The 23,611-nt window shown below is 35.3% G+C and overlaps 1 protein-coding gene across 1 annotated transcript in view; it reads right to left on the bottom strand.

Moving 5' to 3' along the window:
- SPOCK3 (SPARC (osteonectin), cwcv and kazal like domains proteoglycan 3) overlaps window positions 1-23,611 on the bottom strand; it is an 85,107-nt gene that overhangs the window by 22,378 nt on the left and 39,118 nt on the right. Inside the window, exons 3-5 of the mRNA XM_053459947.1 lie at window positions 23,329-23,374; window positions 17,933-18,047; window positions 4,064-4,184 (exon numbers count right to left, since the gene is read on the bottom strand). Of these exons, the coding sequence (XP_053315922.1) occupies window positions 4,064-4,184; window positions 17,933-18,047; window positions 23,329-23,374 (282 nt within the window). The remainder of the gene's footprint in view (window positions 1-4,063; window positions 4,185-17,932; window positions 18,048-23,328; window positions 23,375-23,611) is intronic.

Below are 23,611 nucleotides of genomic sequence, written 5' to 3'. Positions count from 1 at the left end.
ACAAGTTTGGTTAAATATTAGAACACTAATTTTTGTCCATTATCGGACGAGATAAAGATTTCCAAAGATGATTTAGAATGAACATCTTTTATTTTTTTAACAAATGCTTTACTTTCAGCGTATACCATGCATATGCCAATATATAAAAGAGCTGTAAATAATACAATCAAAATGATAACGCCAGTGAAGCTGCTATATAACATGTTACAAAAGAAAACAAAAAATCTGTAAACAGAAATTCAGGTCCATGTGTTGTGTCAGCAACAAGATATCCTCCCTAGGGGATAAAAGTTGAGGTTGGGGGTGCAGATCAGGTTGAGATGGGGGAAGGGTCCATGCTACATGTGCTGCTGAAGAAGCACAGACTACATATTCTGGGCCGCTGGATCCATGCGCACTGTAAAACACGATTTCATTCATCCAGGCTGCAACACTTTGTAGTTGCTTTTTTGGGGGTGGTGATGCATTATGATTTATTGAAATCCTGTCTTTGTTTTTTTCTGCAGTATAGCTATTTGTTCACGGTGCTTAAAAAGTTCATGGCTGTTTCTGAAAACACATTTCTGACTTCTAAAATTTGAAAGCTGACATTCACTGATTGCATTTCTAATTAATAATCAGGTCCAATTTCTGTAATTACAGCAAATCTGAAGTTCTTTGCAACAGATAAGTGAGTTTTAATGCCTCACAAAGGGCAAGATATTTCAAGAATCTGCTAATTATTCTCCATAAAGCATAGCATTTTGTAACCCTCAAAGTGCCTGAGCTGGGAGAATTTGTGGCTGGTTGTTGGCAATCATGTAATCACTTTTTGTAATTATGTTTCTAAAAAGCTAAAATGTTTACTGTAACAATATTTCATGCACAATTTGTCTTTGTCTTCTTTAATAATTTCAAATAGTACCCTTGTGCATTCGGACAAACTTTATTCTTAATAAATGTAGCCTAATTTGTGCACTTACATTAACCCCTTCAATCCCAGGGGTTTTTGGTACCTCAAAGCACAGAGCAATGTTGCCATTTTTGGGGTATGTCGGTTTAGCGATTATTCTCTGTTCCTGTGAATAGTGTACCCATGCAAACTATATATTGTTTTTTCAAGGAGAGATAGAGCTTTCGTTTGATACCATAGTTGGATGATTAGCTGAAAATTTAGAATGAGAAATTTAGTAAAAACTAGCGAAAATTAGAAAAATAAACTAATTTTTTTTACATTTTCCCTCTGAATCCTCACAAAATTAGGTAAAGTGATGGAAAATCCCCTCCAAGTTTATCAATTCAGGTGTCCTGATTTCAGAAATACCTAATTTATATAGATTTTCAAGACTTTCCCAGCACCAGGGAACATACTATTAGGTGTACAATTTTGCATAATTTTTATGCCTATGGCTTAACGGGTTTGGGGGTTGTGAACGGGGGCAGGAGGGTTATACTGGCTAGATGTTATGCTAGGGCAATGGGATGTAAGGTTTTTTTAAGAATTTTTTTATTATCTTTTTTTTTATATATATTTTTTTTTATTTTAATTTTTTTTTACACAGTAATGGTAAGAGGTCCTCCTAGGGACCTCCTGAACATGCCAGTGATGTCACAGTGACATCACAGCTCACATTATATTTTTTTTAGTATTATTTATATTATTATTTTAATGATTTATTTAATATTATTTTTAAATCACTAACCGTTTTTTTTTTTTTTCAGCTTTTCTGTTACAGGACGGGAGGGGGAGTGAGAGAGATGGTTTCTCACTCCCCTCCCCGCGATCCCCCTGCACCGATCACACTGTGATCTCTATGCAGGTCCTCTACAGATCGTAGCGTCTCTGTGCCTCATTGGAGGTCCTCCGATGACCTTCCGGGTTACGTCAGCTGTGACGCAACCCGGAAGGGAATGCCCGTTTGCGCGTTTGCAACTGTGCGATCGCGCGATCGGGCAGTTTACAGTGTAACAGCTTACCGGCTTTCATGCCGGAAGCTGTTACAGGCGATCGGACAGCAGAAAGCCGGCAAAGCTGGCTTCTGCTGTCAGTGGGGAGTCCAGGCTGTCAAACGACTGCTTGGTCTCCCGTGCAGCGGCAGGGATGTGTCCCTGACGCTGCACGAAGGGCTGGACGTACCGGGACGTCCATAGGGGTTTCTTTGTGGGCGTTTTTTGGACGTCTATAGGGGAACGAAGGGGTTAATCTCCTAAATTGAGATGGGTCCCCAACAAAACAAATAAAAACTAATAAAATATTTGTTATCCATTTGTTCATTTATTTGCCAGTGGTGCCATTACTCATCCTCTTTTTCTTAACTTGGAGCCTGCCCTAGATTTTCTAGGCTTTCATCAAACAGTCAATTAATTTTTATTACATTTTATTGGAGTTATACTTCTCACTACCAGATGCCCTCACTCTACATAACAGAAGCAGAGACACAACTGCCACAGAAGATCTTAGCAATAGATGCAGATAATATGTAATATGCCTTTCTTTCTTCTCCATCTTTTGTCTCTCTCACTGTTTCTTTCTCCCTCCCCTTTATGTGTCTCCCACTTTTCTTACCGCATTCTTCTTTCTTCCCTCTCTCCCTTCCTCTTTTCCTCATTCTTTCTTTCTCTATGCCTCTCCTGCCTAATTTCTTTCTCTTACACTTTCTACCTACATTCTCACTAGACTTGTTTACAGTAAGCAAAATAGATTTGGACGAAATTTGTATTTCATTTTTGCTACATTAGTTTCTGGGTAACAAATTTTGTTTCCTGGCCACTTGGCTTAGAAAAAATGTGATTGATTTTTTTTTTTATTCAGGAACAACATTCTGGGGGAGTTCCCAAAGGAGGAGGTCCATGACACCTTCAGGACTCACCTTTCACCTATAGCAGCATCATCTCAAGGTTAAGGAAGAGACCAAAAGGACCAAAAGCAACAGCAGCACTGCATTAATGGATACACACATCCTGCAGCACGCCATGAGACTCAGTTTCTCCAAAAAGTGGACCAGTTCAAATAATTGATCCTCCTCATCCCTCTTTTTTTCTTCTCTGTCTTTTTTTCTCTCTTTCTCCCTCCTTGCATTTACTTCCTCTCTCACTCTTCTCTCTCAGTTTTTCTTTGTTTCTGTCCTTCTTTCTCACTCCCTTTCTTCCCTCCTATTTTACTTCTTTCTTTCTGCCCTCTGCCTCTATCAGAGAAATATGAAAGCTGTCTACAGATCCACCTGGGTTTATTTTAAGGCCCCCAATGATCTCAATAGACACAGATGAATTCCTGTGATGCCACGTATGACTTCCCCAGTAGGCTCTCCCCTGCACAGCAATTATGTAAAGTCAGGTTTATCTAGTCTCATTGAATTAGGCATTGTACATGACAATTTATGTCCTTGTGGGAAAAATTTGCTAGTGATGGATCTTCATAATGAATAGTGAAGTGAGAAAGTTAAAACCACAACTATCTCGCAATCTCTATTGGCAAGTGCCCATTCAGTGAAGAAACCCCAAAGCGGATACCAAAGCGGGACACATGGGAGGTTACGCAGAAGGAAATTGGCTACACTGCTTTCCAAGGAGGCTGAGGAAAGATATTTTTCTAATATTTTTTTTTTATTATACACATGACCCATGCCAAGTGGGTGCTATATGTTTGGGTCACATCAGTTATAGGTGACACCATAAGAACATTTTCGACAAATAAAAGCATTTTGTCTTATCAATAATCTAATTTAAAAACCGTCTAGACCCTTCTCATCTATATTCTACTCCGATTTCAAATTGGGTTTTTCTCATTTATATCATGAGCAGTTGAAATCCCTACTTGCAAGTGACTTTGTTGACATATTTTTAGTTCCTGATAAGCAATGGTTTGAAACAGTGAACAATGATAAAATGGAGATATGTAAGTGAGTACAAAAGTTTGTATGCAAATAAAAATGCACCTTCTCGGTTCAGAATCGGTACAACACATTTATAAACAAATATTTACAAAAAAAATAAAAGAAATATATATATATATATATTTCAGCATACATGCATAAACATATACATATGTATACAGTATATTACACAAACAAATTGTGGCTCTCACCTGGGAAGAATACGAATGGCCATCAGATCCACATACTGGATTTGTGTAAACTACTGGACATTGTTTACAGTTGGGAGAAGTAGTTTTCCAAAATTTATGATTTAAACCAGCTTCCTTTATTCTAGACAAAAAGGAAAAGGGTATATCAGTCTTGAGAGGAACTGTGGGTGGTTTAGGCTTTTACGCAAATAATTATAGCTATAATATATAAACATAACATCACATTATAGTGTATATCCTGGTATCTTTTATTCTTTTAATAGTAGCAATGTGTGGGTTATTTATTCATCATTTCCCAAAAGACATTAATCACATATAAGAATACTAACAATCATGCATTGTTCTGGATGTTCTCATCAGTTTTCAACCAGTACTGTAGAGTAGTCTAAAAGCTCTTATGATTCTGTAATCCCATTTCATACACTAAGGAAACACACGTAAACGTAAAGCTATGTTGGTTTCCATGTTATGTGCTAAACATGTTAAACCAACTGTAGTGTATCTGCATTTGGAAAAATATATGGAGTTTGTAGTTAAAGTAGATACATTTTATTTGGCACACACGGAAAAACTTGTAAAGTTATATTAGCTTTTGAGATTCCTGAGGTCATCTTTGTGTTTGGCTAATATGGCTATATCAATTTTTCCTCTATAGAACAAACTTTCTTATAATGATGTGAACGAAAAAGATTTATCAATTTTCAGTTTACTTGAAGAAAAAATATAGAAACATATAGACAGGTAGAAATGTATATTATTCTATGAACTATAATATAGTGCCATATAGGTCAGCTCATTCTTCCATTCATTATGAGGATTATCTTGTCTTGTAAAAGATACAAGCAAAAAGCAAGCTTAATTAGCAATAGCATAGTTGTAGCTGGAAAGATGACACAACACAACCAACATTGTGCCTTGATGATAATGTAAAAGGCACTAGAAAGTATACAATAAAAAATTTACTTAAACACATTAATCATCCATTGAACTGCAAAGTATCTTTAAAATGTTCCATCCATCAAATTTACAGCTTTTTAAGTTATTTCTTTCTCTTCTAGAACTTGAACATTTGTAAACCAATTTCTACCGGTATATGTTGATGTTTTTTTATGTCTATGATTAGTTTATAATTTTTAACGGCCAGATATCTCTAGAGAAACAATAAAAAAATGTATTGTGGTTCATTTGATGCTTTGGTATTAGTGAAAAAGCAGAATGAAAGGCTGTAGCGGGTACAATAAACAATATGTCTTTTGTTGTGGCACCTTCAAATGCAACAGGCCTTCCTTTTGATACACATACAATATGATCCATTTATGATGGAAGACCTCTATATAATAATAGATCAGGGAACCCATGTACAGTATACTATGTGATGTTATTCCTCTAAACTGCCCTTTAGTCTAGCCATCACTCTTCATTGCCTGGACAAGCATTCATCCATTCAGGGGCAGATCTGCACTGATTATGGGAAAAATGCTCACCCACCGATCCTTTGCTGGTACTCAAGAGCTTAGAGGAACCACAGGCTACATAAGACAATGCTACCCCCCATTGACCTATGCAATGGGTAAAATCGCACCATCGATCTATTAAACATGTATGCATGATAGCAGTATCGTTTGCATGTTTTATCTTGTGATCCAGTGCAGCAATATCACATGCATTCATGATCTGATTTGCATGTTTACAGGGAAAGGGTCAGAACATTTGCCCCATGGGGTAGGCCTTGTTAACTGGCCCAGTGGTGCAAGGCAATTGTTGTGTTTTTACTATATCTTTCTTCAATCCCAATTTTCCTCCTTCTCAATAAGTGGACTCACATACATATTTTGTCAGCATTAGTAGGGCTTTCATTTGAAACTATATTCATATATGCAGCATTATTTAGTATGAATACAATTTTTAAAAATGACTTAATAAAAAATCATTTTATCGCAGCTTTACTTTTACAGTGTTGTGAAACAGTATTTGCCTCTTCGATTCCCTCTATCTGTGCTAATTTGTGACATTTGAATGTTTCAGACAACCAACTAATTTTAGAATAAGACATAGACAAAGTGAGTAAACCAAAAATACAGCTTTTAAATTATCATTTCATTTATTGAAGGTAAAGAGTTAATCAAAACATATATCACCCATTTGAAAAAGTAGCTGCCCCCTAAAATGGTTGTGCCACCCTTGGTCAAATATTTGTGATGAGTGAGTCTTTTACATCGCTGTGGAGGAATTCTGACTCACTCTTCTTGGCAGAATGGCTTAAATTAAGCTACACTGGTAGAAGTTTGGTAAACTGGAAACTCCTGGGAAGGTTCACCATTGTTCCACATTTTCTCCATTTGTAGATAATGGCTCTTACCGTGGTTGGCTGGAATACCTTAGAAATAGCTTCCTTTAGATTATGTCATCATGAGCATTGGAAACCACCCTATATGCCTGGGTTTTTCACCTCTTAAAAAAATATTAACCTATAACACTTTCTTTTAAATTTGGCACACTGAGACCCTAACCTAAATAGTGGTCACATATCTTGAAAACTGAAAAGCAGATACTGTTACTGAAAAGAAGATACACAGGGTATTTCACTAGGATCAGTTTGACACTTTTCAGGCAGCCATTCAGGCAAAAAAACCCACCAGTTTGTGCAACATCCCTGGAGTATAATCATACGCCTAGGTTTGTCATGTTTCGGGGAAACTAAGAGGTCAAAACTGCATATTTCAGTATTCAAACACTAGACAATAGACAATAAATCCTGCTGTACTATGCTTACTATTCTTACAAATAATAAACGCTTTGTAAACAATATTTGGGTTATAAACTGTTATATTTGAGGGTGCCAAATTGACATGGTGCCCATGTTACTGTAAAAAACAGTTTCACCAGCCACAGGTTCTGTATCATTTGGATTATCTGACATTTGCAACAAAGCATGGTATGTACTTACAACCAATTTTTTAGCCTACAAGTTAATTGCGGTATAATGCCAATAAAATTGGCTCATGGATGTAAGGGGAAAATGCCAGTAAAAAATGCCTCTAGGGTGTGAGGCATTATATTCGACTGTGTATTTTGCTTTGAACGTAAGTGAGTGTTTTGCAGTTAATTTAGCTTTAAAAAGCTGTTACTGAGCTTTGCATTGGAAAACAGTGCCTTATTATAGAGATTGCATTTTCAAAGGACTGATTTACTGGGCCAATGTCCCTATTTGTATCAGTTTGACTCCCTACAATTGAAATTACATCCATAAAACTATATCTTTCTAAATAGCAGACAACTCAAGGTATTCCACTAGGGTAATTTTGACACATTTCATCATTAATCTTTCATAAAGTTTGTGGCAACATTGTCCTTTTTTATATTCACATACATTGTTTTGTATTTCTCTTGTCTTGAAAATAAGCAATTGCAAAAAAAATCCCTACTATTTTATATACAGCAATCTTCCCCGAGTACATATGGGATTAAAGTTGCATGATTTATAGACAAGTCTATCCAACATGCATACAACTTGGCCTAACTCCTGTCGCTGAAGCGGAAGTGAAGTAACTTCTCTTATAAACTTGTAGGATCACGACTTTTAATTGCATACTGTTAACTTGTATTTTTCATACATTTATTTTGATTAATAGACACCCTAGTGTACTTTTGTTAAGTATGAAGAACTGTAAAAGTGTTGGAAATAGTAAGGCCAAAGGTCCTTGCTAATATGGCATTGCAATAAAGATGAAAAATTATAGAAATGTCAGGAGCAAAGGGAACAGTTTTGTGAAGGACCTTTGTACAAAAAAGTAGCAGTCACGTAGGACAGTCCATGCAAAGATATGTTATAGTATAGAGCATCGGTTGCTTAGGATGCAGAAATACTGGCCTAAAATATAGTTAGCTGTCATCAAATGATGTGATGTATCAAACACTAACAGCCTAAAGGATGTAACAGATTGTTTCTCTACTGATTGAACTCTGGATTTTATTTTCCCACACCTTCAAACGAAACTGTTCAGCTGCATCTGTAATGAAAATGTAACAGAAAACAAAAAAGATTCTGTGAAAAGAAAGGAAAACAAAAACTAAAATTATCTCTCTGTATATGTCACATGTACATGCAGGCACCATCTGGCTCCATTTGTACCATAATTCTTTTCTGATGCGTATTTGGTTCTAAAATTATTCTCTTACAAATCATCTGACTGTCAGAGGTAGGCTTAGGGCTTGTAGTGCCTTGGTGCAGTATTTTTTGGCACCCCCTTCAAGTAACTAAAACGTGCTTTAAAACCCACTCATTCTAAGACCACTTACACATAAAGTACATACACACACTATCTTCATCCCTCCTCCATCTTGACCCACTAACCCAAGGCTTACACCTGACACTCTGTCCTGACATTGTGCCAATGAAGTGCAGACTCCAGGATGCCTCCACTAGGTCCTGTCACCCGCAGCTAGGCAGTGGGGGTGGAGCCCCTCACTATGTGTGGGCTGACATGCGCACGTGTGCTGCGGTCAACACTTCTAGCAGTGCTTGATACAGCTGGCGCACTCAGAGCCACTAGAGGCGTGCTGTGCACCCCCCCCCATCATGTCCATCACAGGAGGACAGGGAAGACATGCCCATGATCCCAGAAGGCTACCCTGGTGTAAGGGTATAGCCTCTCCCAAGGGGGATTGTCCAAGTAGCTGGGACTATAAAGCCCCAACACACCTTCAATTCATTACCAGGTTATTTTGTTGCCTTATGCACAAAAACCTAGCATTTTCTCCTATTTGCCTGCTCCTTGTTCCTGGACTCCCGGCTACGTGATCTGCAGCTTGTTATACGGATCTGGGATTCTTTGCTGCCTGTCCCAAACTTGGACCATTTGACCATGATTCTGCATGATTCTCTGTTGCTCTTTGCCATAGGGTTCTAGACCTGTCCGGTAGATGCAGTCCCTTACACACTCTTACCCTGACACACTCACACACTGACACCAAATACTTACACACACTAATATACAAACCTATTGGTGATATACACTCATCCAAACACTACACTCTAACATCACACAGTAACAAGCACACACACATGCTAAAACCACACACATGCTAACATTTACACTATAACAAATACATACACTAAGTTAACAAACACTAATGCGATCACACTCACGCGAACACATACACATGTTAACACAATAAGCAGAAAAAAAAACGTAGACAAAAAAATAATGTTTCCCTATGTATTTTTTGTGAATTATTCACCATCAAGACATTACAAGTTTTATTAGTTTTCTATTTAAAAAATCTCTTTCCTAAAAGAACCTTCTGTGTCTATGCACTTGATACAAAACAAACTACAGTGAATTCCACAGCTTTACTCTTCCTAAGACAAAGCTGATAAGTACCTGCTTGAGATGAGATTTATTCATAGAAACATAGAATTTGAAGCAGATAAGACTATTTGTCCAATCTTTGTTATGTAAGAATCTAGTACTAATCAGTCCTTGGTCTTGTCTTAGATTCAATATAATGTTAGACACTCACGTTTAAATTCCCTCACTGTATTAACTTCTAACACTTCTGATGGGAGGCTGTTCTATTTATCTATAACCAACTCCGTAACATAAAACTTCCTTACATTAAATCTAAACCTCTAACCATCTAGTTTAAGACTATGACCTCTTCTTCTAACATTTTCCCTCCTTTGAAATAAATGTCAATTTTGTACTTTGTAGTATTTAAATATGTGTATCACATCTCCTCTTTCCTCGTGCTATACTGTATGTGTTGAGTTGCCTTAGTCTTTGCTGATAATTTTTATCCTTCAAACCATTCACCATTTTGGTAGCCCTCCTATGAACTCTCTCCAAAAGTTCATTAACTGTAGTTATCACCGACTTCTATAGTAGCCTTTTACCTTTTATCTCAGTCTCAAACTGGCCAGCCTGTTTTGTGTTATAAATCATCTTGCATACCTGTTCAGATGCAGATCCGCCAACAATTAACCTTAAATTGTTTTATTTACGGAATCTAAATACATCTGTTTATTGCAAATACATTTTCCATAACACTGTATTAGCTTGACATACTTTATTAGACTTTATTATTCATCGAATCTGATCAGATTGCTTTGTAAATGCAAGCACATTTTAACTGGTCACATCATAACTATAACAATTATTATATTCTTTCTTTCTTAGAGAGAAGGTAAATCATTAGGTAGTATGATGCTCATTACTTCAAATTCATGTGATAATATAATTAAATCACGGGGGTTATAGTTTTCTGAAAACCCTCTGAGAGATTTTCCAGGTAAATGAAAACCAAGAAAACGATATCCACAGCAGTATGCCAACAAAAAATATTTGTTAAAGATTAAACAAGTTATGATTGTCATTGTAGTATAAATTATGAATCATATTAAAAAAATATTAACTAAGACAATATGCATGTATTGGAAAAACAGAACTATCAATCATTTTATACTTTTGCCATCTGTGCATTACAATAATATGGAGATTCTAGCAGTACTTTATTTCATATAATATGAAAATGTTCTTGATATGGATGTGAGCATTCTAATAAAAAGTACATGTCATGTTTGTAAGAGAGAATGTATAGTTCAACTAAAAAACGAAACATATTTTATACAATATAAGAAATGTGTGGCTGTGTGTTTGTGATATTGATGTGCTTTTTTTTTAGGATGATGAAATTTAAATTAAGAAGGACTAGGGAGCACCAATTTTTTTAACCTATTAGCAAAAGTAGTAATAGTACGTCTTACTAACAGAATAATAATACAAAGGATATAAAACATTCATACACACAATACACAACACAAATATATATCTACAGCAAACAATGCTGTAAATTAAATATGGTGAACTGTAATTCTCCTAGGCTACATTATGACCAGTTTTATCCGCCTTAATGGTGAGTTTATTTTAAGTAATGAAAACTCAATAATAGCTATTTGAAAAGTAATTAATACTTATATAATTATATAACATTTTACACCTGAAATGAATGTCATTGAAATCAGTTGTGTGGATTATACATATATACAGGGCTGGACTAAGCAGCCAAATTACATAAATATGGTTGCTGTCTGGATATGTGCAGCCATACATTATGTTTTTATACTCAAACAGTGTACAGCTGGGCATATCCAGCCAGTGGCAACACACTACAGCACCCAATATGCCACCGCAGCAGTAAATCTGGTGAGTATGCACCTGGAATGCACGGCCAGAGGCCCACCGGGCAGAGATGCATATACAAAAAAATATGTGACTATGAACAAATATTTCTGAAGTAACCATATGATATATTGTTTAACTTAAGAAAATTGTTAGTGTATCCACAGAAAAAATTGCTCGGCTCATCCCAGATAATACCTTTTCAGTCTATTTGCATAAGCGGTAATAGTAAGCTAGTAAGCCTTACTGAGAGAATAATTAAAATTACAAAAACATAAAACACACACACACACACACACACACACATATATATATATATATATATATATCTCAAATAATGTTGTACTTTAAATATGGTGAACTATAAATGCATGTACTCGTAACAAACAATAATGTACAATCAGGTTGACTGTGAAAGTTTTGTTCCCGAATTAATAACGCTCCCCAATTTTGTGCCGAGCCGAATGGGCAGGGATTGTAATTCATTGGCCAAAATAGAATGGGCCAGTTTCAGTTTGTTTTTGGCCCAGTTGGAGATGTCTAGTTACTAGTGTTAAGAAAGTATCATGGTCCTCTAGATCAGTGGTTCCCAACCCAGTTCTCAATGAAGTCTAGGTTTTTTGAATCTGGTTACTAGAATAGAATACAGACATAACTAAATCCTGTCATGTTAGTGTGCCTTGATGTCTGGGTTGGGAACTACTTTTATACATGATATCTATGCACTGTCACTGCCAGGGGAAATAGCTTAGAAGACTCCTCAAAGACTATTTCCCTAGCAGTAGGCTCAAAAAAGTAATGGCTCAGTTACAGAAGAAAATGAAATGCTTTAGCTTTTTTTTTAATTATCTCAGAAAAATCGCTATGCTGTTTTTATTGTCAATGATGTTTATTAGGTTACTCAGAAAAAAACAAGTTGGTAAACTTTATTGTAAGCTACAACCCCCACAAAATAATCACGACTAACGGCATGGGCTTTAGTGTACAAGTCTAGAAACATGATATGTCTGCTTAAAGGAAGATAATAATATACATTTTAGTGAGATGTGTTGTAGAAACATTGATACAGCAGAGAACCCACAATGAACTGTTGCCTTATATAATTAAGAAAGTATAATTTGTTTTTCTTGTCCCCTGCAGCTTAATGCTTTCATTAGAGTATAACTCTCTCAGATTTCCTATTCATTCGTACATGCAGACCACCTTGTATTTATGTTAAAGACTAATTCTTTAAAAACCCTGAGAAAATTAGGTTGTTTAAAACATTCAATTCAAATTCAATTACTGCTCTCAGCAAGTGACTTTTTATGTGAACGAAAAAAAACTATATTTAATTTCTTGTATATTTTATAGCATTTACCACATTTTAGATATGCTGCTTGCAATATACATATTTATTAAATCATTGATTTAATTGTGTTAAAATGTGTGTACTACAGTATAATACATATGTGTGCCACAACCAACAATAATAATAACAGATTGCTATTTATCAAAAACATCAGTTCTGTGAACAATGGTTACAATGCGAACTTTGTAATCTAAGAAACTGAGTGTGAAAAAATCATTTTAATGAAGATCTTTTTATTACCTCTTTTTCTACCTCATATAGGAAAATGTAATATAATTTAAACAGTCATTGGGATATTGTGAAAGCAGATCCCTATCTAGAACATATCATATATAATACAGCTAAGATTATGTATTCAAAAGGATAAGAACATCTTACCCCTCAAGTAAATAAAAAGAAATCTCCAAAAACAGTAAAACCTCTTTAAGGAATGCAAGTGTGTATAAAAGGAGATGACCTTTCTGTGTCAACATCCTAGATTTCTTTCTTGTTCCCATATACAATCCGAAAACACAATAATCATGGTCTGGTAACATTTTTAAAATGAAAAAATATTTACTTGTATGTAGTATATGCTCTAATATATCTATGTGGCTTTTTGCTGATGACACAAAGATTTGCAACAGGTAAACTAAAAAAAAAAAATAGTCAGAGCTGTGTCAATTGACATTTAATGTGGATAAGTGCAAAATAATGCACCAAGAGCATAAAAGTATAGATTATTTGATGCAGTCCTAATCACAACATTTGAGGAAAGGGATTCAGGGGTAATTAGTTCAAAGTAAAGATAGGTAGAGCAGCAGGAAATGCTAGCAGAATGCTGGTTATATAGGGAGAGACATATATACACATACACTGCCCTTACTCACACCTGCCCATACACACTGCCTTTACACACACATGCCCATAAACACACATATACAAATACACTGCCCTTACAAAAGCCTGTCCATACACACGTGTATACACATACACTGCCCTCACACTCCTCTGCCTTTACACACACATATACACACCAGCTTACAAACACACAAATACCTACACTGCTGTTATGCATATACTGCTCTTACACATACACTGCCCGTATACACACACTGCCCATACACACCCACACACTGCCCTTACATACACACACTGCCCTTACACACACACACACACACAATGCCGTTACACATACACCAGCTTACAAACACAGACATATACACAGCCCCTACACTCCCTTCTCCCTATCTCTTACTTTTCTCATCTTCCATCATCCATCATCTTTTATCTTCCATCCTGTGGTAGAAGCGTGATGTCTGTCACTCCAGGCCTCTGCTTTAGTGCTCCCTCATCACTATGCCCTGGCTATTGATGCAGAGTGCCGAGGTGCATTTGTGAGACACTGTATATATTTTGATAGGGGTAAATTAAACTGACCGGCTTCAAAGATGTACAAAATAGGACATGGGCCAGTATTTGAAAACAAAATTATATTAAAAAAAAATGGTTTTGAGATAGCAATAAACTACTTGTACTTATTGCCCTATAACTTGCAACAAAGCAAAAAAAAACAAAAAAAACATTTATATTTTTTATAGTAAATTGTATGATATGATCAAAACAATGGTAGAAAGCCCTTCTTATCCTGAAAAAAAAAACACATTATACCGCTTGTGTGGGTTCCGTATATGAATAAATGAGAGAGAAGAAAATTACAATTAAACAAAATCACATTAGAAATGTTACAACAGCAACTGTCACGAAGGGTACAAAAAATAAAAAAAACAGCTCTGTCCTTAAAGGATTAATGAGTTATTGTTTTGTGTTGTCCACAAACTAGAGGTGAATGATAAATGTTGAAAAAAATGTTTGCTGCAGTCCCTGCATATTAATAGTGAACTAACAGTACACTACAGCTCCAATCCACCCACCCAAGTACATTTTATGCTCTACACTATAACTTGCAGTATGGTATATGAGCAATGATTGAGCATCAATTTCAGCCTCTGCTGTCACGATCACTGTCTCACACTCTAACTCTCATTAGTCCATCATTGCTACTGACAAGTTAAAAATGCATCAGCATACTTACACATCTACTGCTTGCCCCTTACCCTTGAAAATGCTGATTGGCCAGAGTGAAAAAAGGAAAAAATTACACTGGTTATTCAACCCCAATGTAGAATACTGGAAGGTCTCTTTGAGATGCCAACACTTCCCAAAGAGTATACAGATTGTTGGTAATAATATTGTATTAGTCTCAATGTTATGACAAAGCTCCCATCGCACCAATTATGTGTTCACTGCATTGTGGACCAGTATGTTAGGAGTGGGTAAACTTTAAGAGTGAAAGTTATATGAGACATTTGTTTAATAAAAAAATAATAAGCAAATATTCCAAAATAAAGTGTGCGTATGTATTTATACGTAGGTGATTATTTTCTTTATTAGAATGGTTAACAGGGAAGACTTATTTCACATGTGATATAAAGCTTTACAATGGGTATCCCCATAGCCTTTGATTTAGAAGACAAAACATGTCCGTGGAGGTCAAAGTGGACTTTACTATGGAAGTTTTAAAAGAATATTTGTGTGTGAGACATATCTACACTCACTTGGAGAATCTAGAGAGGTATCAAGTGTGGCACTCGGTATCAAGTAGAAAATTGCAAGTTAGGTATTAGCCCATTATAGATGCTATACATAAAAAGAGACCCATATTGGCGGATAAATCATTTATTTGCTGATTTTAATGATTTTCTTATTATACGTGACATTTTATCAATGTGTATTAAATAATTTTTCCAAGTACTGTTCATCTTCTCTGATATCATGCTATAAATTCACCACATTTCAGAGTTTCAAATTGTTATTAATACATCATTAATTCAATATTAAATAATAATACCATCTGATCTCATTTATTGTGTCATATTCTTAGATTTTGGTGAAAAGTTGCCATTAACACATTTTACTCCAGTTGATAGCTCTAAATGTAGATTCAAAACTGAGATTCAAAGAAATTTGTCCCTAATGCTTAATGTGTTATGTGATCTGTATTTCACACAATACCATTGTTGTTATCTAAAATGGTTAATCAATTCCAACAAAGGAAAGAGAAATACTATTATGTTATAACCCCACTCCAAAAAAACGACACATTTGTATAAATGCATTACCATATTTGTTACTACCATTAAAATATTGAAACCATTCCAAAAGGACAGATTAGCATCACAAAACATGCATAAAAATCAAGAGTCTTAACTAGGCTCAATTTAGCTTTAGGTCTAAGAATGATTAAGTGCTTCTGAACAGAACTACCAATCATAATAATGAATGGGGCTATTTCTTTCCTACAATAAATACACCAGGTGGTATTTCTCCATAGGAAAGAGAAAAATAAACTGCACGATTTGGGCTTTTTATGTCCAAAGAAAAGGCTTCATTTATTTATCAGATAACTATTGTGTTCAATATAATAGTCACATTCATATTATTCTTTCTTCAAGAAATTGTTTCATAAATCTTTAAAATGGACTTTTTATTTGTACTGTGTAAAACTGAGATTACAGGAACATATCAAAGCAATAATGATTGGTTGTATTTAGTATGCGACCACTTCTGCTGCTTTGACATATTTACAATTTCTTAAATTTATAACCCTGCATGCTAATCAGTTTCTGAAGCCACACGTGGCATCACTTCATTGTCGTCATCTACCCTATCTTCAGAAGTATATTGCCAAACAGAGGAAAGTTCAGAGGAGGGCTACTAAAATGGTGAAAGGCTAAGGGAACACAACATCTATAGCTTAGAGGAAAGAAGAGTGAGACATGTGACGAAACAATTAAATACATCAATAAAAGTGAAGGAGGGAAGTTTGTTTCAAAGAAGAAGAAATGTTATAACAAGAGGAACATGGGGTCAAAGACTTGGGTATAATGTAAGGAAGATTTAGTTTTCTGTGAGATCCAGTGGTGGTCATGACCAACGGCCATTTTTTTTATATCAAATAATATTATTGTATGTTAAGCTAAGTATAATCTACCCGGTGCCTGGGTTAGAGTTTCTTCTGGTTTTCCCTGTTGGTATGTAGCCCTGACCTGATTCCTCCCAAAGAAAACATTGTCCAAGATATTGATGACTAGCTTGGAACCAAAATGCCTGTATGGCATCAGAACATTTGTAAATGTGTAATAAATCTCTTTTTAATGTAGAAGTACAATATGTTAGGGTATCCGTTTTTGGCACAAAGCAGAGTTGTTTAAAATGCACTTTATGCAGTTTATTAGTAGCTTCAAAAGAAAAAGTATAAATATTTAATACAGCAGAAAATAAACCACAGATTGTAAAATGAATGTTTAATAAAGTGTAAAATGAACAGAACCCTGATAAAATCAGTATTACCTATTACTATAGCTATCCTATACTTTTCGCTTTATAATCTTTTCTGTATTTTTGCAACGTTAAGTAACCAATTACTCAGAATTCTTTGCAGAATGGTGTGAGCATTTAAAGCACCTCAGTCCACAGAATGAAGTAAGTAGGCAGGCAACTGTCCAAGTTTGAACACTTTATCCTTACCTGCTCATTCAATGTATTATCAAGCTCTACTCTACATGCTTGGCATACAGGTATCAATAGTACCTACCACGTAGCAAAGTATGTACATTGAAGTCAGAGGTCTTTGAGTAATGTTTGCACATAATTATAAATCAATAAACACTTTGTGAGATTTTCAAAATGCCATTGGTGTACCTAGTTGTGGAGGCTGCATTGAACAACAACAAAACTTCACATTCACAATTAAAATAGCATCTCATCAGGTGATAGCCAATTGTACAATGTTCTTATTTGTGGGTACAAGCATTGCTATATGGCAAGATTCATGATCATCTTCAATCTAAGCAATATCTCCTTGTGACCAAGTTTCCCTCCTGGGGCAAAAATTCCAGCACCAACAAAGACCCAACAGAGGTGAATGACTTTGGGATCCCTTAGCCCACACGTTTATCAGAGCAAGGATTAAAAGCCATCACAGGGTCTGGTACACAGTTAAAAAGGGTAAGGCCCTAGCTCACAAGTTACATAATATGCAATATAAACTTGGCAAGGCTGTCATACTATATTTCCTTAGGGCCAAGCAGCACCCATCTTTGTAAATGTTATAACTATATAACTTCCTATTCTATACAAATAACCCCCTTGACAATATGTTAATTCACAAATTTCTACCCAGCAAAGGATTTGCTGTTCTCCAGCCTACAACAGTTATCAGGTGTTTGGCAAAATCAGCAGTAATGTAGGGCAAAACAGAATTAACTGCATAAAATATTAGAAATAAAATCATACCTATGTGTAAGTCTCCTTTGACTGACACACACTGCTGTCTCTTGATTGTGAGCAATACAAACTTTATGATGACTGCATTTCATTTTTAAACATGGATCTTTAGCTGGATCTAAAGCTGAAAAAAACACATATAACATGTTATTAGAATACCAATGACCATATATGTTAAAATATGTTTTTAATAGTTTATGTTCTATATGTTCTAAAAAGTATATATTTGCATTAATATCTAGTGATGAGTAATGATTTAGCATTTAAATAATTAAATTCCATGAATTTTTCAAATATGTAATCAATGCGTATCATATTTAATGCAATCACACTGGAGTAGATGGCTCCAAGAACTCTTGCCAGTAGATGTACAAGAAAGGAAATCCGGAGCACCATTAGCCTCCTTGTCCTATCCTAGTCCTACCCTGACCCTATGATTAAGTGTGTGGGTGTGAAACATTTTTCTACTGACGGCGAGCTTCCTGGCTCCATATTTATTTTCCCCTTACAATAGACACTGCTCTTAAACACAAACCACATATGCGACTGGTAGGCAATATGTTACATTTCTAACACAGGAGATTTTATTTTACCTTTTACAATATATACAATATATTTATGTACTTTCTATACAGCTTAACCAGAGCTTTTCCCCCCCTATACAATAGTGCTGAAATGTCTATTCTAGGTAACCTTCCACACCTAGGGGGAGCAGGTGTGCCTAAATACCCAAATTTGTGCAACTGTACATCAAATATGAATTTGATTTACATTTTTCATCTGTTCTCTTTATAACTATTAATATGTCTCTTTTTGAAATCATTCTTTCTTTACAGCATTTTTTCACATATGCCTAAAATGTTTGCACAGTACTGTTTATAGTAATCAACCTCAATGTGTTCATACAATAGATATAAAATAACATATAAAATACCTTAGTCACAATTTCACATAGAAACAATCATAGGAGATTCAAACAATTGATTGCAAAACAAAATCAATGGTATTAAATTAATGCACTTATTTAGCCTTTGGTCAGAAAATCGATAAAAGAGTTTAGTGATGTATTTTATGTTTATATTTTTAGATTTAGAAAGAAAAAAATAACACAAAAGTCAGATACATTAAGGATCCAGAGGTTTTTTGTTTTTGTTTTGTCCAGGATCAGCGTGTTAAGGTTTTCTTGTACGTTGTTCATTTAATGGATTAAGGAGTGCTTTGACTGATTGCTCCAAACAGAGTAATAGGCTTTTAAACAGTACTAGAGACAGGTGATATTTGGAATGATAAAATACACATGTGTCAAGATTTAGCAGAATCCATTAAAAGTCAGACCTCAAGTCTCCAATTGTTGTAATATTAGGCGAGACGTAAGGAAATTGCTCTCCCATAATTGCAGCAGTCAGACCTCAATGTCAAGCAGTATAGAGAGGGCTATAGTGAAACATTAATCAAAAGCAGGTATTTGTCAATCATTTTCTAACACAGAAAAAGATGTGTAACAGGAATACAAACGTAGTTGTACAGCAAGAATGGATTATTTTCTTTTAGCCATCCAGACTTATACCATACAATATAATTAAATACAAAAGGAGCAGATCACTAGTAGAACATTGATGTTTAACCCTTAAAGTGCCAGTTATATATGTGGTACGTAACTATGCAATGGCTGCGAAAACTTTCTGTTGTGCAGGGGAGGCTGCTGATTTATCTTCTGTAACCCAAAAAATCATACAGGAATGGGTTAAATTCTATATGTATGTATAGCCTAATTTGTCCAGAAAAACAAAATTCTGCATATGTATAAGATTATCAACTAAATGTAACTGAAGTGAAATTCGAAAAACTGGCCTTGATGGAAAAATCTGCCCTTACCCCTGGCACACAGAGGGTTAAGTGAACAATATCATGCATGCATCTTAAGATTTAGGCTTACACGTGCAGTTTGTGCGTTGGAATGACAGTATAAGATGATACCTACAAAACACAGACATACGTGTACCAGCTCATATGATAACATAGTAAACATAAGAGTTTAAAACATTGAGAAGCAGAACCAAATATTCAAGCTTTCACAAAGTCTGTGATTTCTAAACATCTGGCAAAATGCCACGCTTTGACATTGCTTTTCAAACCACTATTAAAATTTGGCTTTTAAATGCAGAGACCTTACCATCACACCTGTTGTTGGGAAAATCCTAATAAGTGCATGTCACATAGTAGTTATGATTTGGAAGGGAACGTGTATCCCCTTTATAACAGAAAATGGAAGAAATAATATTTTTCATTTTCTCCATTCCATGTTCTATGAAGTTTTTTTGGAAGAAACAAACTGGACAATTCAGGTAAACAGCAGGCGATAATCCTTGGGGATAATCCTATGTCTCAAAATGTGGTATTAGAAAATGATAGCATGGAGGATTAACTAATTCAAAAGGGATTGGATGGAAAACGCAAGGGCTTGCTTCAAATAAAATTTAGCCAGATGACACCACAGTGGATTAAAATCACCTTGAGCATAAACCAATTGGAAGTAGTTATTTTTGGATACCCTACCAACATATTTCAGAAGGTCAGTTTTTGTTAGTCTATGAAAGCATAGCAGTTCTTGTGTTTAGAATTTTTTTCAGGACAAGGGATTCTTTAAGAAACCATTATTACTATAAAAAAAACTAATAAAATATGGTGAAAATTGAAAGAAATATATTTCATTTGAAAGTTTTTACTCATCTACAAAAGCAAATTGAAAAAAAAAAACTGCTAAATAGATTCTAAGATTTGTCCTGAGTTTAGAAATACCCATTTTTTATGTTTTTTGTTTGCAAGCTAAAGGGCAATACGTATAAATAGCATATTGCTATTTCAAACCTTTTTTTCAAACCTTGTAATCCTACCCTCAATGTCCTATTTGGGACAATTTGAAGTTGCCCGATTCTATTTACACCATGAAACCATATACTTTCGAAAACTGGACACCCCATAATATTTAAAATGCTGCTATTTTAACTCTTTATATGCACTTATTCTACCACCACCCTTTGCCAATGTATGTAATTTTTTGTGTCATACACATTGTACTTCAGGTGTGAATTTATAGCTCCTGGTATATGTCACTGCCAAACAACACCCCAAAAGGTTTTCAGCATCATCTCCAAAGTACAGTGAGACCACCCATGCCTGGTTGTTTGGGGGCTAAGGGGCCACATTTGGGAGGTGTCTTTTTCTAATTTAGAATTTGGTCATCCTGTGCCCATATTTTGGGCCTCTTTGAACCCAGCCAATTCAATTTACTCTACAAAACCATATATTTTTAAAAACAGACAGGCTATTTTAAATGGTAATATTTTAACTTTTTTCTTAATGTTTTTCCATTTTTTATATATTTTACTAATTGCATTGTGATTAGTTAGCTGGGTTCCATTGACTTGCATGGTTGGATGCAGTCCCCTCTTGGAAAGTTGTTAATTTTTAAGTGGGAGACGCCATCTTGCAAGAGGCAACATCTCTCGCTATGGTGCATTTGGTCACTCTGGGAAGCGATTACAGTGCACCCTGGAGTGGGTTTTCAGGGAGGCTGAATGCTTTGCTATACCATTTGAGCTTATGATCGCCTCCTAAGCTTTTTTAAATCCGGTGTCATGAACACTCCCAGGAGGGATCACCCAGGGTCCCTGGAGCAGTTTTAGGTGTTCCTGAATGCCTCCAAATCAAGGCATTACAGCAACCCATCTGTTGTTAATTGACCATTTTTTGTGACATGTCTGGCATGTCATTGGTCGTTAAGGGGTTAAAAGCTATTGAGATATCTGATGTTTCCCTTTACTCACTAATTTATCAGCACCATGGGTTCACATCTAATCAATCACAAATGTTTTTTTTCAGATACACATAACTACGTCTAATACCCATCACGACCTAGAAATGGAGCTTTCATGAATAATCTCAATTTCCCCTGCATCAAAAATAATACCTAATGTATCGGTTTGTCTTAGTCTGTCAATTCTCGTCTTGTCATACCCCTTCAATATATGTATTGTATTAAGCGCTGCATAAATTGTTGACGCTATATAAATAACATACAGTACAATAATAACAATATAAAAAATAAATTCATCTAGCATAAATGCTTAATAATACTTTCAAAGTTGGGCAACCTTAACCTTTAAAATGTTGCTTTAGAAATAAAATAACATTACTACAGGAGTGCAGTCCTTGACCAGCCAAAGATAATACAAACTATTGTTTTATAAAAGACAAAAACTATGAGCATACTTTTTATAAACTAAAGCCAAGGTATTGCAGAAATCGCACCATTTCAATTACATTTGTTCAGAAGTGTAGAGCTCACGTTAGTTAATTATTAACCAAATACATCAAACAAACTCTGGATATATAAATAATTGAACTTGTGTGAAATAACTCTCTAGTAATTCTTTGGGACATACAATTTTAAAATGCCCACAAGTACTACTGATATTAACATGATATTACAATACAAATGGGCACTTTGAAGATCCATTTTGTGCAAGCTTAAACAATGGGACGTTCTGCTTGCTAAACCTTTAATAATAAGAAACTATTTAAGAAAATATTAAACATCCGAAGAAGAGAACACTGTGGTCACAAAAACTTATGTAACTTTTTTTGGCCCCCCAAAAGATATCAACTTCAACCAAAGACTATAATGTTGTTAGCACAGCATGTCCTATTTTGTAAATAGTAATATCCTGCAGATGAAAAAAACACAAGAAAAGGACTCACACGGGTGGCAGATGGGCAATTGCCTCCTTGGCTGGCCAGAGCTAAAGATGTTGGACTACTATCTGAAGATAGCAATTTGACATATAGCCACTAGAGTAAGAATGCGTTTAGGTGACATCTGATGACTGAGTCATATTTGATGGGGTTTTTCTTTGTATTCTTTCTTTAAAACTACACAGGATTTGATGTCAGATAGGTGGGGGTTTTATTACTACATGGCCAGACCTACCTCCAAATACCCCTGGCTGAATGTTGCCAGACCCTCATTTTAGACTTCACTAAAACACTAGAGAAAATAACTTTTTACCCCAAACTTATGAGTAATACATTGAATATCTGTGGTGTTCAAGGCTGTAATAACTCCATTAATTAAATATATTCATTCATATATATTATATTTTATGCCTAAACCGGGCTTATTTGGGTATTTTAGACTACTAGAGTAGTATAATATTATATAATTATAATTACTAGTGTATCTAGTATCTAAGATCAAAAATTACTCTCATCTAGTTATCTAAGATCAAGAATTACTTTCATTTTCCCCTCCCCTGCAGTCAATGAAAAAAAAAGTGAAATAGATTTACATTTAGGCTTTTCCATTTCCAGGCAACAGAATATTAAATATCATATAGTTATCTTACCTTGATCAAAAGGTCTGCCAGGGCTCCAAGTGCGGAAGTAATCATCCTACGAAATAGATGATATATATTATAATGACTAAAGCGTCTTGATATAGGAAACATGCGCTGCAGTGAACACGATACCCATGCAGTAACAAACACAGTACTGGAGAATGAGAAAATAAAAGTGTACAAACCTCTACTTCCTGAGTGGGCAGCCAGTGAAATAAGAACAGTGGCAATGAGTACAATAGAATATACATGGCATTTCATACAGAATGCTTTGGTTAATAAGCTATTAGTC

Source organism: Spea bombifrons, chromosome 1 (genome assembly GCF_027358695.1).
Source record: "Spea bombifrons isolate aSpeBom1 chromosome 1, aSpeBom1.2.pri, whole genome shotgun sequence".
In the NCBI taxonomy this organism is placed as follows: Eukaryota; Metazoa; Chordata; class Amphibia; order Anura; family Pelobatidae; genus Spea; species Spea bombifrons.
The sequence above is the reverse complement of the archived record's forward strand: the minus strand, read 5'-3'. Positions and strand labels throughout refer to the sequence as shown.